Source organism: Amphimedon queenslandica, unplaced genomic scaffold, assembly GCF_000090795.2.
Source record: "Amphimedon queenslandica unplaced genomic scaffold, v1.1 AMPQUscaffold_12932, whole genome shotgun sequence".
Taxonomy (NCBI): Eukaryota; Metazoa; Porifera; class Demospongiae; order Haplosclerida; family Niphatidae; genus Amphimedon; species Amphimedon queenslandica.
The window spans coordinates 39,037-55,856 of NW_003546832.1; the positions used below are offsets into that span (position 1 = coordinate 39,037).

The 16,820-nt window shown below is 36.1% G+C and overlaps 2 protein-coding genes and 1 long non-coding RNA gene across 3 annotated transcripts; all 3 read left to right on the forward strand.

Annotated features, from left to right (window-relative positions):
• Positions 1 to 8,580: 8,580 nt before the first annotated feature.
• LOC109586165 (uncharacterized) lies at positions 8,581 to 9,264 on the forward strand. Its single transcript, XR_002186857.1, has 3 exons — positions 8,581 to 8,663; positions 8,986 to 9,124; positions 9,172 to 9,264. It is a non-coding gene; the product is annotated as an uncharacterized LOC109586165 (long non-coding RNA).
• A 321-nt stretch (positions 9,265 to 9,585) lies between these two features.
• On the forward strand, positions 9,586 to 11,330 carry LOC105314405 (uncharacterized). The gene is made up of 2 exons (XM_011408563.1): positions 9,586 to 10,537; positions 10,822 to 11,330. The coding sequence occupies exons 1-2, from the start codon at positions 9,586 to 9,588 to the stop codon at positions 11,328 to 11,330; spliced, it is 1,461 nt and encodes a 486-aa protein (XP_011406865.1).
• Positions 11,331 to 14,093: 2,763 nt separating this feature from the next.
• LOC109586162 (uncharacterized) lies at positions 14,094 to 15,452 on the forward strand. Its single transcript, XM_020002335.1, has 5 exons — positions 14,094 to 14,179; positions 14,229 to 14,543; positions 14,593 to 14,667; positions 14,999 to 15,289; positions 15,342 to 15,452. Coding segments are annotated over exons 1-5 (696 nt in total). The 5' UTR covers positions 14,094 to 14,166; the 3' UTR covers positions 15,344 to 15,452.
• The last annotated feature ends 1,368 nt before the right edge of the window (positions 15,453 to 16,820 follow it).

A 16,820-nucleotide genomic window follows, 5' to 3' on the forward strand; every position in this document is an offset into this window, starting at 1 on the left:
AAGACTTTACCTTGTCTACATTCATTCTGTGAGCACTGTCTGGAGGGATTACCTCTGGATAAGAAGAATGAGACCTATTACCTCTCTTGTCCCACTTGTCCTCATTGTATAGAGTTACCAGAAGAAGGTTCAAGAGCCTTTCCTGTTGCATTCACTCTCAACAACCTCAAAGAGATATACAGTGCGATGGAGAAGACAACAGTTTTGCCATATCCTCAAGAGGCCACTTGTAGTGATCATGGAAAGCCTTTGGAGCTATTCTGTGAAACATGTAATACAGTAATCTGTGTTAGCTGCTCAGTTCGTAATCACAAACGTCATGAATATAACTTAATCACTGACAGTTATACTAAACACTATCAAATTTTAAGAGAATGTCTATCACCAGTTGAGGGAAAGAAGAAAGCACTCAAGAAGGTCCTATCTGCTCTATCAGAGAGAGAGGGTGAGATCAGAGAGAGAGGAGAAGGAGTCTTAGAAGAAATACATGAAATGGTAGAGAAAATGATGAGTGGTCTTCGTCAGTCAGAGAGGAAACTGACTGAGCAGGCAAAGAGGGTCACTGATGGCAGATTAAAGGTGCTGTCAGAGCAAATGAAATCAGTAGAAATAAGTTTGAGTCTTCTGGAGGATGTTGAGGATTATGTGGAACAGAGTCTGAAGACATGCAGTCCTCAACAAGTCCTTAGGTCTAAGAAACAGATGATGGAGTGTATGAGTGAAGTTACTGCAGGGATCAATGTGGAGGAGTTACATCCAAAGGAAAAAGCCGACTTTGCATTGAGTAAAAATATCAAATCACTACATCACATTGGAGATATTGTCACCTACTCATCTACTGCACTACAGCAGTGTAGAGTGAAGAAAGTTGGTTGCTTTGAACGTCTACCAAAAGAGAAGAAATTTTTGTATTCACTATCAATGGAGGCACCAGATTCATCTCTTTTGTGTGTTCCCCTCTCTTCTCTGAAGTGTAGTCTAGTACCAGTTGATAAAGGTGATCAACCCATTCACACTACAGTCACTACTGTTATAAATTGTGCATTATTATTTTGAATATTGTAGAATTATTATTATGATGATTACTGTTAATATTACTATTGTTATTGTTGTTATTGTTATTATTATTACTATTATTATTATTAATGATTATTATTATTATTATTACTGATTATTATTATTATTATTATTATTACCGTACAGCAGGAAATATTTGCGGGGAATTAAATTTTGCGAGTTTGCGATTCCATTTAAAGCACAAAATTTAAATCCGCAAAATAATGAAATTCATGCATGACCACAGTAGATAATGCTACAATAACTGTCAAAACCGCAAATATTTAATCCGCAAACCAGGTTATTTTTAAGGATTCGCAAAATTTTTCTCCGCAAAATTAACCAGCTGTACGGTATTCTTTTTCTGCTTTTGTTAATCTTATTCATACATGCATTATGTTCTTCCTATAGGTTACTTAACTAATGACGTCATGATTCCTTTCTTATATATTGCATGCTTTTATTCATCTTACGGTTGTTGTAGTTGTCGTTGTACTGTTGTGTAGTTCGTTCTTTTCTAAGAGATTTTTAATCCTTAAAGTTATTCTTCTCCCACGACATTTCCTTCACCACTTCGGTCACAACATTTGGCGACGAGGGTATTGGTATTCTGCTCTTCTACTACGATGTCTGCTCATGGAAAGATGGGTACTTTCGATTCCGCGAGAGAATCATGGATTTCTTATGCTGAACGTCTCGATTTCTACTTCTTGGCAAATGGTATCACGGAAGATGAGACCAAGAAAGCAATCTTCATCACCGTCGTGGGAACTCAGACGTATTCCTTGCTAAAGAGTTTGCTGCAGCCTCAGACGCCCAGAACTGCCAGTCACCACTTCGGTCACAACAACTACCACCAGCACTTATCCTGGAGTGTATAGGATACAGTGTAATCCTTCAACCAGTGGTACTCATACAGTAAAAGTACAAGTATTTGATGTACACCTTATAACGATACCTCACTAGTCATCCCTTTCAATCCTTACCTTGATAGCATCACTCCAGTACGTACTATAACTAAACTTAATGATCCCTGGGGAGTCGCTATAACTGATGATAATCATGTTATAATAACTGAATGTGGTCATCACTGTGTAACAATACTGGATAGAGAAGGAAAGAAAGTGAAATCATTAGGAGTGAAAAGAGGAAGTGGTTATGTCAAGTTTTCTTCTCCTCGTGGTGTAGCCATTACTTCAGACAAATTCATTCTTATATCTGATAATGACAGGATCCAGAAGATAAGCATGGATGGATACCTTATAGCATCAGTTGGTAAGTTTGGCAGTGGACGACTACAATTCAATACTCCTCATGGTATAGCCATTTCTCCTATAACAGGACAGTTTTATATTGTTGATAGTGGTAATCATCGTATACAAATCTTGAATCCTGATCTAACCTTGTCTCATTCATTTGGTAGCTATGGATCAGCTAATGGACAGTTTCAGTATCCAAATGACATTGCTATTGACAGTCAAGGATTAGTGTATGTTGCTGATTGGTGCAATCATCGCATTCAGAAGTTCTCTCCAGATGGAAAGTTTGTAGGCCAGTTTGGAAATAAAAAATTTGGCTCTGGAAAGGTTAATAGTCCAATAGGTATAACAATAGACACTGCAGCTACTGGTCTAGTGTATGTTAGTGAATGGGGCAATAATCGTATATCAGTCTTCACTAGTGATGGTGTGCTTGTTAGCAGGTTTGGAAATTATGGCAGCAATATTGATCAGTTTAATAATCCCTGTAGTTTAAAATTTGATAAAGATGGGTTCTTGTATGTTTGTGATAAGTATAATTATCGACTTGTTGTTTATTAGATTGGTTTGTTTTAATTTATTTTTGTTGATAATGTTTAATAAAAAATTAAAATACAAGAAGTGGAGATACAAATGTATTTTACTGGCTGTTTGCATTTGGGCTATGAAATAAACAAAGAATTTGTCTTAATTTATTATTATTATTATTACTTAAACATGTGCAGTTTTCAGAGTTACATTTACATGTTTAAATGAAATACATGTGCTAAATAGTAAATGTTTGATAAATGTGTGAAGATCATGCTTCAACTCATGGTGGACCATTTTTGAACACATTCATTGTAATTTATTAAGAAAGTCACATCAGAATTTTGCGCTAGGCCTATCTACCATATAGATGGAATTTTCATTCATTTGTGCTTCCCTTGGCAACTCCGGCTTAATTACATGTGCATGTATTTTTAATTATTAATGGAAAATAATACTCAAAATAGTAGTCATAACTTAGTACAGAACAAGTCGTTTGTTTTTAGAATCACAGACATACAAGAATCCATCTTTATCAAATGCTAATCCACTAGGACAAATAAACTGATCAATATTACTGCCTTTACTTCCAAGGCTTTTAACAAATGCACCATCACTAGTGAAGACCGATATACGATTATTGCCATTCTCACTAACATATACTAGACCTGTAGCTGCAGTGTCTATTGTTATGCCATGTGGCTCCTTAAGATGTCCAATACCAGATCCTTTGGTACCAAACTGACCCACAAAATTTCCATCTGGAGAGAACTTCTGAATGCGATGATTATCCCTATCAGCAACATACACTAATCCTTGGCGGTCAAAAGCAATGTCATGTGGAGACTTAAACTGTCCATTAGCTGATCCTTTACTTCCAAATGAATGAGAGAAGGTTAGATCAGAATTCAAAACTTGTATACGATGATTACCACTATCAGCAATATAAACCTGTCCTGTTATAGGAGAAATTGTTATACCACAGGGAGTATTAAATTGTAGTGGTTTACTGCCCTTCTCACCAACTGATGCTTTACAGTATCCATCCATGCTTATTTTCTGGATCCTGTGATTATCAGATACAAGAATGAACTTGCCTGGAGTAATAGCTACACCACGAGGAGAAGAAAACTGGACATGACCACTTCCTCCTTTCCCTCCTAACTTCTTTCCTTCTCCATCTAGTATTGTGGCACAGTTACTACTAACCTCAGTTATTATAGTAAGATTATCAAAGCTTATAGCAACTCCACAAGGACCATCAAATTCCCTGATAGTATCTAAAGGAGTGATTTTATCAAGGTAAGGATTAATAGGGATGACTAGTGAGGCACTCTTAAGTTGTACACCACATACTTGCACTTTTACTGTATGAATACCACTGGTTGAAGGGTTACACTGTATCCTATACACTCCAGGATCAGTGCTGATGGTAGTGACTGTAGTGTGAATGGGTTGATTGCCTTTACCAACTGGTACTAGACTACACCTCAGAGAAGAGAGGGGAACACACAGAAGCGATGAATCTTGTGCCTCCATTGATAGTGAAAAGGACACCTTCTTTGGTAAACGCTCAACGCAACCAACTTTCTTCACTCTACACTGCTGTAGTTCAGTAGAGGTCAAAATATCTCCAATGTGATGTAGTGATTTGGTATTTTTACTCACTCCAAAGTCGGCTTTTTCCTTTGGACGTAACTCTTCCACGTTGATCCCTGCAGTAACTTCATTCATAAGCTTTGTCATTTGTTTGGACCTCAGAACTTGTTGAGGACTGCCTGTCTTCAGACTCTCTTTCACATAATCCTCAACATCCTCCAGAAGACTCAAACTCATTTCTGCTGATTTCATTTGCTCTGACAGCACCTTTAGTTTATCATCAGTGACCCTCTGTGCTTGCTCAGTCAGTTTTCTCTCTGACTGATGAAGAACATTCATCATTTCCTCTACCATTTCATGTATTTCCTTTAAGACTCCTTCTCCTCTCTCTCTAATCTCACCCTCTCTTTCTGCTAGAGCAGACAGGACCTTCCTGAGTGCTTCCTTCTTTCCCTCAACTGGTGACAGACATTCTCTTAACTTTTGACAGTGTTTAGAATAACTGTCGGCGATTAAATTGTATTCGTGATGTTTGTGATTATGAGCTAAGCAGTTTACACAGATTACTGTATCACATGTTTCACAGAATAGCTCCAAAGGCTTTCCATGATCACTACATGTGGCCTCTTGAGGATTCGGCAAAACTGTTGTCTTCTTCATTAGATCATACAAGATCTCTTTGAGGTTGTTGAGAGTGAATGCAACAGGAAAGGCTCCTGTTCCTTCTTCTGGTAACTCAGTACAATGACGACAAGTGGGACAAGAGAGGTAATAGGTCTCATTCTTCTTATCCAGAGGTAATCCCTCCAAACAGTGCTCACAGAATGAATGTAGACAAGGTAAAGTCTTAGGGTTGGTATAGTGGTCAAGACACACAGGACAAGTGAGCTGTTCCTCCAGTTTGAGGAGACCATGGGGAGGAGATGAAGATGGTTTTGTTGACATTTTAGGAAGTGAATAAAATTGTGTATGTAAAGCAAGAACGAAAAATGAGGAGATATAAAGGTAGAGGTTGGTAAATGAAGATTGAGCAAGAATGAATGATAAGAAAATGAAGAAGTTGGAATGAGCAAGAGCAAAATAGAGCAGAAGAATGAGAAAAGTAGCCCTGAGAACCTCTTAGGATAGTAGTGAATCTAAAGGAAGTTATGATAGTAAATACAATATTGCATTTTTAGTGATGCTTTCTTACTCTTAGAAAGTTAGAATGTGACATTAATACAAAATTCTAAAAATGACTGCATATATCCCTTGTAGAGAAATCATGTCAATTAAACAAGTAGGATTATTGAACTATAAATTACTATGGTGAGTATACAATCAAATGGATGTTAACTAATAATGTTTATTAATAAATTTATGTGTGCGTAATCAATCCTAAAAAGGAGAAGATATGATGCAATAGATAGTTTTTACTGCAAATGTTTGTGGATTAGTTCGATAAGTAGGGCTGGTGCTTAGCATATAGCTAAACAAGACTTGGTTTGAATGGTTTCCTTTGGTGCTGTTTGAATGGTTTCATTTGTTGCCATAGTTACAACTGTACAATGATAGATGGATGCCTCTTTTCCTGTATCAACAGTTTCTGTATAGCCTCTCCACGTACTTTTTCTTGTCAATGGATTTCTCATGCAATTTTGTATTGTGCTTATTCTATGGCTTACTACTTTAATTTTTACTTTTACTTTTTTACTCCTTTACTTTTTGGCACATGGCCACAATTTTGCCAACCCAGTCACACTACACTTACTACCAGCACTGATCCTGGAGTGTATATGGATACAGTGTAAGCCTTCAACCAGTGGTACTCATACAGTAAAAGTACAAGTACATGTATATGATGTACACCTTGAGGATAGTAGGATACCTCACTATAGTCATCCCTATGAATCCTTACCTTGATAACATCACTTCAGTATGTACTATAACTTAGCTTTACTATCCCTGTGGAGTTGCTGTAACTGATGATAATCATGTTATAATAACTGAGTGGGATGGTCACTATGTAACAATACTGGATAGAAAAGGAAAGAATTAAAGTTAAATCATTAGGATGGGAAGGAGGAAGTGGTAATATCAAGTTTTTTTGTCTTTATGGTGTAGCCATTACTCCAGACAAATTCATTCTTGTATCTGATAGGCACAGGATCCAGAAGATATGCATGTGAGGATATCTTATAGCATCATTTGGTGAAAAAGGCAGTGGACCACTACAATTCAATTGTCCTCATGGTATAACCATTTCTCCTATAACAGGACAGGTTTATATTGCTGATAGTGATCTAACCTTCTCACATTCATTTGGTAGTGAAGGATCAGTTAATGGATAGTTTTGGTTACCACGTGGCATTGCTATTGACAGTAAAGGATTAGTATATGTTGCTGATCAGTATAATCATCAAATTCAGAAATTCGCTCCAGATAGAAAGTTTGTGAGTCAGTTTTGGCAATAAAAGATTTGGTTCTGGACACTTTAATGGTCCATTAGGTATAACAATAGATACTGCAGCTACTGGTCTAGTGTACATGTATGCTAGTGAGGATCTTAATTATTGCATATCAGTCGTCACTAGCGATGATGCTTTTGTTAGAAAGTTTGAAAATAAAGGCAGTAATATTGATCAGTTTAACGGCCCTATTGGATTAACATTTGACAAAGATGGAGTCTTGTATGTTTGTGATTTGTTGGTTTATTGAAATCATAATTATTTTTGTTTACATGTACTTTTGAGTGCTGTTAGCCACCATTTTGTTTGCTGTGGACCTGTGGTCATACCCACTTTATGCAAGAGATGTAGACGGGTTGTTTACTAATAATCTTAAGAATACTTGGCATGTGGGTGAAAAAACATGTGTACAGCTACTGCATGCCCATAGCTATTACATTATATTTTTCACTCTTTATTGGTAGATTGATTCATAGTATACATGCACATTCCATGAAATGATGTTTCTACTAAGTAAAGCTTTTCCCTCTTTGTCTAGTACAAGTAGTTACTCTTGTGCGTGTTTGTGTTTACAAATTTGCTGCTTCTCTTCTCAGCATGGAGCCTCGTTTGTTACATCATTTTAAAATTATTATTGATAGGGAGTTCATTGTAGTTTGGATGGTGTGTCATCAGAGACTGAAACTGCAAACAATAAATTTGAAGAGTTGGCTTTTGAGAAAATTTGTACATGTCAAGTGAAGAGCAAGTAAGAGAGAGAGAGACAGAGACATAGAGAGAGGAATTGAGCATGCATTTGTGTGTGTTACTGAGTAAAAAGAGAAAATTTTTAAAGATGAAAATTTTGAAAAATTTTTTGATGTCATGGTGACCATTACACCATCCAACTATCAATAGATAATACTAATATCAATAATGTCATCAAAGATCTTGTACTTTCCATAATCTCATTAAAAACTTTATTACTTCTGGTAAGTATATTTATTGTTGTTAATTAATAAATATTGATTAGGTGAGCAGAGTTTTGGTGTGTGTGTGTGTGTGTGATTCTACGTGATATTGGTATCCTAATTCCTGAACTGATAATTGTTCATATTGAGGGGATGGGCTTGTTGAAACTGGATAAGTTTAATGATTTGATTAATGATCGCTTTGGCAACGATGAAAAGGTAACATATGTACTTGTATTTGTACTTTTCATAGCCTAAAAATTATTATTAATAATATTGACTTTATTTTATTAAAATTATAAAGCTAACTGCAGCTACTTGTCTAGTGTATGTTAGTGAGCATAGCAATAGTCCTATATCAGTCTTCACTAGTGATGGTGTGTTTGTTAAGAAGTTTGGAAGTAAAGGCAGTAATATTGATCAGTTTAATGATCCTTATGAATTAGCATTTGATAAACATGGATTCTTGTATGTTTGTGATAATTAAGGATAATGATTGTCTTGTTGTTTATTAGTTATTAATTACTATTTCTTTTATATTGTTAATAATCATTATTATAGTTATTATACTGATACAGTCACTGGTATGTGTACTGGAATTACATTCAGCATAACTTCAGTAGCACCGCAATATCCTAATAACTAGGAGAAGAAATTATTCCTTCTTGTATTACAATATCTGTGCTTACTTTATGATATGTGTATAATCATTAGCACATAATGTATTAATTCACTTTTAATTGTGTCATAGTTCTGCCTATGGTGGTCAGCGGTGATTGGGACAACCACTTCAACAAATGAGCAACCAGTTCATCACTTTGACGGTTAGACCGACCATGCAATTTATATTAATATATTTAATAACCATACATTAAGCATAATATTATAGTCTAATGGACAGGCATGGTGTACATAAATTTAGAGGGAACAATATCAGTCTCCAACTACCTCTGATTTTTTTCTAGTCTGAACCCTGTTGTGCCTCTACTAATCTTATTTAACTTAGAAAGAAATTTTTATGACGCTAAATTAAAGTGATGCATTATTCATAAGGCCACAATTTTTCAATTAAGAGAGCCATGCAAACTTCCAACACATCAAACACTAAATTACTAAATCCTCTCCTTTTCTTCTGTATATGTACAGAGATCACCAGCAGTGTTACAGCTCAATGATAATTAGGAGTCCCAGTCCAGAGGCATTAGTACATACTACTAGATATGCTAGACCTTCATCTCAGAGCAGCTACATATCAGAGGATCTACAAACTATAGCATCAGTAGAAGTAAGAGTATTAATATGATGTATTACAATTATTGTGCTTCGCAATAGGAAACCAAGGGCAAGGGAAGCTATAGCAAGTTTCATTGTGTGTGTATGGGATGCCTGCTTGAGGTGAAGCTGAGGGCAGATATCAAGGGACCCAGGTATTACATTACTGATACTCACCTCCAAACACACTGGTCACTACATATACTGTACATTATATCAATATTGTACATGTATGTTATTTTTAGTAACTACATGGTATAAGTATATGATATACCACACCGGTGAGGTGTATATGGCTTATATACGCCCCGAGCCCGAGGGCGGAGCCCGAGGGCGAGGGTCGTATATAGCCATATACACCGAACCGGTGTGGTATATTAAATTTATTACCTGAAGAAGCCACACCTCGAATTTATATGGAACACGTGTCTAAAAATCTATTGAGCATGCTCAGTAGTGGTCACGTGTAGAAAAATGGCAGAGAAAGAAAACATCGATCCATTGTTTGATCCTAACCCATCCAAGAAGCGCAAGGTTTCTCTGTCTCTGAAAGGCAAAAGAAAGGAGAAAAGGTTTGGTAGTGTGTCCGAGGAGGCTTTAAGTTCTATGGCGAAGACACAAATGACAAAAAATACCGAAAAGTCTAGCAAATGGGCAATGGCAAATTTTGTAGAGTGGTTTCACGAGTACAACAAAAGGAACGAGGATGCTACCTGCCCAGAAGAGGTAATTACTCCCAGCTGTTCTAAGGACTTACTCAATAAATGGCTGTGTGTGTATATAAGCGAAACTCGAAATAAGTCCGGTGAGCTATATCCACCTAGTACAATCCAGTCACTTCTCTCTGGAATACTCCGTTATATGAGGCAAGAAAACCCAAGTTATCCTAACTTCTTCAGCAAAGATGATCCTGCATTTTCTACATTTCAAGCTACACTTAATAATGTCTTTAAGAGCCTCCGCAGTGGTGGCATTGGTGCTGAAGCATCTCACACTGAAACTATTACTTCTGAAGAGGAAGACACACTTTGGGAAACAGGTGTTTTAAATATCGACTCTCCTAAAGGTTTACTTCGTTGTGTATTTTATTATAATGGGAAGTGCTTTTGTCTTCGTGGGGGGCAAGAACACAGGGAGTTAGGAGTAAGCCAATTGAAGCGTTTGTATAATCCCGATTGTTATATTTACTCGGAGAGATCGTCAAAGAATCGACCTGGGGGAACAGCTCAAATTAGGCTTGAACATAAAACTGTTCCAATTGTTGCTAATCATGCTGCAGGGATTTGTTGCCATGTCTTTTTATTGGATATGTACCTTAAGAAACTCCCCCCTATTGCCATAGAGAAAGATTATTTTTACTGCAAGCCATCACCAGTTGCTTCAGAGGATAAGCCCCAGGGCCATAGCCAGGAACTTAAAATAGGGGGTTCGAAAATTGCTGCGCGCGAAGCGCGCAGCGAAAATTTTGACAAAATGGGGCGTGGTTGGTAGGCGTGGTCGAGATTTACGCATCTCAGCCATGTGCTGACTCAGCTAAAATGGCTATCTGTGCTTCTCGCTGTTGCCAAAATGCTAATCCTGCTTTTGCAGTGCTGTTCTTCATGACAGGAGCTAATCTAAAACTTTTTTGCAGCTACAACAGGGGGTTCGTCCGAACCCCCCGAACCCCCCCTGGCTACGGGCCTGAGCCCTGGTATTATCCTGTTCCAGTTGGAAAAAACACATTAGGAAACATGGTAAAGGACATGGCTACAGAGGCAGGATTATCTGGAAAGAAAACAAATCACTCGTTACGAGTTGCAGGAGCTACGTCATTATACAGAGCTGGAGTACCTGAACGAATAATACAGGAAAGGACAGGACACCGTAGTTTACAGTCATTGAGGCAGTATGAGCGTACATCGGTTGATCAGGAAATGGCTGTATCTCGTATACTAAGTGGAGAAGCTGACAGGTACAATCCAAAGCCAGAACCTATATCAACATGTGCTGTGACCGAAGCTACATGTAGTACTTCTATTAAGATAGAAGAGAATCCTTCTCCTAAAGCTTCCAAACAACCAATGGTACAGTACAACAATTGTACTGTGAATGTTTTTGGTGGTGGAAAAGCTCAGGCAAGTCCAGCTCCATATCCACAGTATTTGCCTCCACCCTCATCATTGATGGATCAATGGATCAATGAAGGATATCAGGATTTTGCAGACTACACTTATTAGTGCTCTCTCATAATAATCACTTATGACTTACAATACTCTTATATTAATCACTTGTGTTATATTACTCTTTTGTTATTATTATTAATAATAATTATAGTGTTAACCACAACCAGGGAGTATATGAAACTTCAAAGGGTAATATATCAAACCTAGGGAGTATATGCAATATATACACCCACATTTTTCTTTGATGTGTGGCTTCTTCAGGATATAAGTATATTTATCTGTGTCTTGTTAATTTTGCAAGCATGTGTGTGTTCATGTATGCAGGAGCTATCACTGGTTAATGATGATACTATCATACAAGAAGAAGATAACAGTTCGCTATATCTAATCAAGTACTAATGAAACTTAATTTTAGCAGTAAAAAGAGGGAAAGAGAGAAGAGAAGGAGGTATAGAGAGTGTCGTATTGCAATGATGACACAAAAGCCAAAGACAACTGAAGGAACATGTTTGACCAGTTTTTAATTATTGATCATAAGTACATGTAGTTTATGTCAAATATTTTCAATCATGTGTCATTGTGCATGTGAAGAATAAGGCAGAATTTTGTCAAAAAATGGCTAAAAATGACCCTCAAAATTTATTACATTTTCTGATACTTATTGATATCCTGATGCTGTGTAGAAAGTTTGAGCTGATTCCAATACTAAATTTTCAAGTTTTGACTATTTTAAAAACGGGCATTTTTGAAAATACCCAAGGTTATAGCCCATGGTTTTTCTAAATAATGGCTTAAATGACACCCGATTTTCATTACATTTTCTGACACTTATTGATGTCCCTATACTGTGTATATAGTTGAAGTCTGCAACTCAAATTTGTTGAAGTACAATTATTTTATACCAGCAGTCATTAAATCAATATCTTTGTTATACATGTATCCTGTAGTAGCAGCTGCTGGTTATGGTAGTCCGTCAATTTACCTCATACATACCAATTAGTGATTATGAATATCATTAAGCATATTCTCTATTACTAAATAATATTGTATGGTTTCTTACCAAACGAGAGAGAGGGATAATAGTACTAATTATAGCTCTTATGTTAAGAACCAAACTAATTGCAAAAACTGTCCATTTCTTGATATGATGCATATTTTATGTGTATGTACATATACATGTACATGTAGATTATATAGAGTACATACAGTATAAACATGTACATGTACATGCATGCACTTGTTTTATGCATTTAGTTGTACATGTGTACATGTATGTTTGTGTGTTTATATTAATACATTATGTGCGACTTGTTTCCTAATAAGTAAGTTAAGTTATGAGTAAAACAGTAATACTATTGTATACTAGGCCTGAGCGATAGTAAGTAATATCACTGTCACAATATTTACTAACTCTACTATCACAATAGTGAACGTATCATGATAGTTTAGCCACAGTGTTTACATGTGGAAATACAATGATTTAATAGAATGCAGTCATTCTACTTATCAATCCATGTAATATTAATCTGTAAAAGTACATTTAACCCAATTTTTAACAAGAAACACTCCCACTGCATGTACTGAAAACATGTTCACATGATACTGGTTTAGTAGGGACAGTGAAGTAAGGCTATGCTAGTATATAAGGGGTACCTTCCTTTAATTACTCACTGCGACTCTAGTTTAGGAATATTATCATGATATAATAATATTGTCATGATAGTTAAAATAGCAGCATCATAATCATGATAGCCTAGGCCTCTTGGAGTACACACATCTTTTACACCCTTGGCCCTTCCTCCTTAACCCTGGTTTCCATATACCATATAACACATATATTTTGTGGATAATGAATTTTGCAAATTTCGCTGATTGGCAAAATTTTCCAATACCTTAATCTGTGAAAATTTACTATTAATTAAATAGGTGGTGTCTTGTGCACGAGAAGCCGTGCCTTTAATTTAGAACAGCACATGCATTAAGAAGAAATTCTACTGCTAGCTTGTTTTGTCTACTGCTGGCTTGTTTAGGTATTTGAAGAAGATTGATCCTGCTCCTACTAGTCAGACCACTTCACCTCTACCTGATCCTTAGGCGAATCTTTCATCAAAATTACCTTTGCACTGACTGTAGCGCACCATGCCCACTATGATTACATTAATTGTTATTATTTAAAACCTGATGATGTCGCAAAATTTTTTATCTGCAAATGGTTAGAAGGAACAATTTCGCGAAATTTTATATCCATGAAATATAAGTGCTATAGGGTACTTGTTCACGTACATTTTTGTGGGTATTGTATGGATTCTGTGGTTAGCAGCCTACAACTGCACTGCTGGCTGCTGCTACTGATTGTTGTAACTTGTATCTGCAGATACAAGTTACTTGCAAATACCTCCCTTTCTCCCCTTCCTTCCTTTGGCACTCCCCTGCCCTGCCTGAGATGTCAATCAAATCTAAGTCATTAATGTTCTTTAAATTCTCTTTATAATTGGATTGCTACATGTATCATTGTGTAGCTGTTCTATGTAGCATGCATCTGTGTTGAACCTGTCTCTGGTAGTCATATTTAGCATGCATTTTATGATGCATTATCATTATCTAAGGAATTATCCAAAATTTGTCCTACCCATAATCTTTATAAATGGAGAATTCTCTCCTTTTCATTTTTGGCGACATTTTCTTTGATAACGTGTACCATAGTACAGGGACTTTGGCTCAATTTTTGAGCCACTTTATTCCCAATGATATAATGAGCATTACCATTTATGAATAATGACATTATATACTGTAGAGTGCATGCTATAAATAATGTCTATTACATTCATAGTAACTCCTAATAAGGAATTGGGTGATAGCCTAAACCTGCCCATTTGCTGATACCAGCTGTATGGCTGAAGGAAGTGAGTTCTCTTTATAAAAGTGTATCTTTTAGCACTGCACTCACTGTAGGTAAGACTGCAAAGGAGGTCTTTAAAAAGACACTACCAAAGCTTATTAACACACTTGGGAAGGAACCCCCTTTTACTATTGTCACTGCTTTTTTATATGCTAAAGGACTGATTGCAGAACAAGAACTTAAAGCCATTAAGACCAAACAAGGTGTTGAAAGAGGTAGTGAAGTGGCTTTTAAGCTCACAGACAAGATAAAGGATAGTGATGATCCTACTGCCTGTCTACTTACGATATGTGAGATATTTGAATCTGATGATGTAGAAAATGATACATTGAAAAAACATGGAGCAAGCATGAGAGAGAGTATATCAAGTAAAACACATTCCATTATGATCCTTCTAAACACTTTATTTTTTAATAGACGGCACAACTGCTACACCTCAAGTTTCTTCATACCCTCCAACTGTGGCACCTAGGACAAACCCTAATAAACTAAGTACAATACTGCTAAATAAAATTCTCTATAATTGCAACTGATAATCTATTTGATATTAAAAAACACATTCATTATAATATCCATGCAACATTTGTGGAATTGTCCCCAATGCAAAGTTTATTCCTATACCTATGCTGTGACGTCATGTGTCAAAACTTGTGCGGGATTTAAATCATATTCACATACCGGTAACCACAAAAATTAATTCCTCACAAAAGTTTTCAGCCATAGAAAAATAATTATTATTACACACAGCAGTCTAATATAAGGTTATAACAAATAATGCTTTGAATTATGTATCACTGGCACTTATTAATCTCATACAATTTAGGTGCTTCAGACCGGTTTAGAAGAGTTTCTGATAGACTTGTAGGCTCCATATCATCTTGTCTGACTACAGTGTCAGGGAAACTTAATGCAAGGAGGCTGATAGCACAGGAGCTACATGATGAAATGATTAATGGTCGTGATATTGATTCAAAAAAAGCTGCCAAGCTAGTACATGCAATGCAGAATACTCTTGATGCCCATGCTAATCCTGAGACATATCTAAATGATGTGTGCTCAGCATTGAAAGATGTTGGAGAGATACCAATCACTAATATAGTGAATGAATTACAATGTAAGTTAACTAATTTCATTTGTTACCAACATTTTGTGATACCATTATATAGAGTGAAACAGATTTATTCTACTCATAATCAACTGCTGCATTGAATAATTTATTAGGTTTTGTGCATGTGCTTTGAATATGACTTTAATACATTGTTTGTGTGATTTTTTTATGCCTGTTTATTTCAAAATTTTTGTGTTTTTAATTGTTCTATTGAAAAGAAAGTGTTTCTGAAACATAACTTTGTATGCAAATGCCATAATAAAAGCCCTATACCCTTAATAAGATATTGCATGAATTATTGATTTATTGTCCATGCGAAGGCATTTGGCTTAATTATACAGAGTATATACCAACGGAGCAAGTCGTTCTTCTTAACAGTAGTAACAGAGCCCCCTAAAGAAAAGGTAGTTATATATACCAGCTGTATTAGTGTATGCTGGTCCCTCCTCTCCCTATTACAAACCACACTGGATAATATTTAGTCTAGCTAGATATTAATCAGCTAATTATATCAGCTCAACCCTCCGCCTACAGTCATTGGGAGGCAGCAAGACTATATAGGTAACATTGATATTGAAATGTGGTCCAAAGAGGCTTGTTTGGCATGTCGTAACTTTATAAAATTGTGTTTCGAAGATTATTATTTCAGTGTCTTTTTTGGTAATTATTATTATATAGTGGAAGGGAATTGTAATTATTAAGTAAGTGGAATGAATTTCTTATTGATTATCAATAAGCAATTTATTCCACTTAATTTGCTTTGCTATTTTACCCATTCCTTTCTCTTCCTTTGCTTTCCATTGCTTTCCCAAAAATTGCTCTAAAATCAGCCCAATTTTATTTCATTTTATAATGTCCTTTGCTACATGTAGAAAGTTTGAGCTGTTTTTGACTGAGTTATGAGCATTTTTTATAATTAGCCAAGTTTCGAGAAAAAGCAAACGGCTATTGTGGTCCATGGTTTTTGCAAAAAATGGCTCAGAAAACACCACTAGCTCAAGCTCCTCTACTGCTAGTATCAGTCGAGAGAGATTGAAGAAGGTATGGTTGATATTAACATAATAACACATGCACTAATCACTGAATTTGTATCATTAATAGGTACATTTAGATCTGATATTTTTATAGAGTAATGACAGAATGTATACTAGGAGAGGCTTGATCTAAATACATTAGTAGATCTAGATAAGTTACATGAGAAGAGGATGATAAGCGAATGAAAGAAAACTAAAGTTCTTGATGAAAGATGTGGACTAATTGCTAATCAAAGAATGGACGAGCTGCTTAGTTTAGTTTACTGAAGCATCCATTAGGGAGGGTGGGGGAGATTTTGGTTTGTTTCTAGAAATAATTAAACAAGAGAATACAAGAAGAGCTGATAGACTAGCACAGACACTATTAGACAATTATAAAGATTAATCCTTTAGGTCTTACCTCAACTAAATCCAATAGATGAACAATCCGACAATGAGATCCAACTCATCCACTGAATGTACTCCAACCTAGAGGCACACTACATACGTAGTGTGCCTTAACG

What these genes read in the sequence shown, in the direction of transcription:
- LOC105314405 (XM_011408563.1), top strand. Translation starts at nt 9,586, where the DNA reads ATGGCAGAGAAAGAAAACATCGATCCATTGTTTGATCCTAACCCATCC. An exon ending in CCAGGAACTTAAAATAGGGG is followed by an intron (nt 10,538 to 10,821) that starts GTTCGAAAATTG and finishes ATCCTGTTCCAG; the next exon opens with TTGGAAAAAACACATTAGGA.
- LOC109586162 (XM_020002335.1), top strand. An exon ending in CATGAGAGAGAGTATATCAA is followed by an intron (nt 14,544 to 14,592) that starts GTAAAACACATT and finishes ATTTTTTAATAG; the next exon opens with ACGGCACAACTGCTACACCT. An exon ending in GACAAACCCTAATAAACTAA is followed by an intron (nt 14,668 to 14,998) that starts GTACAATACTGC and finishes CATACAATTTAG; the next exon opens with GTGCTTCAGACCGGTTTAGA.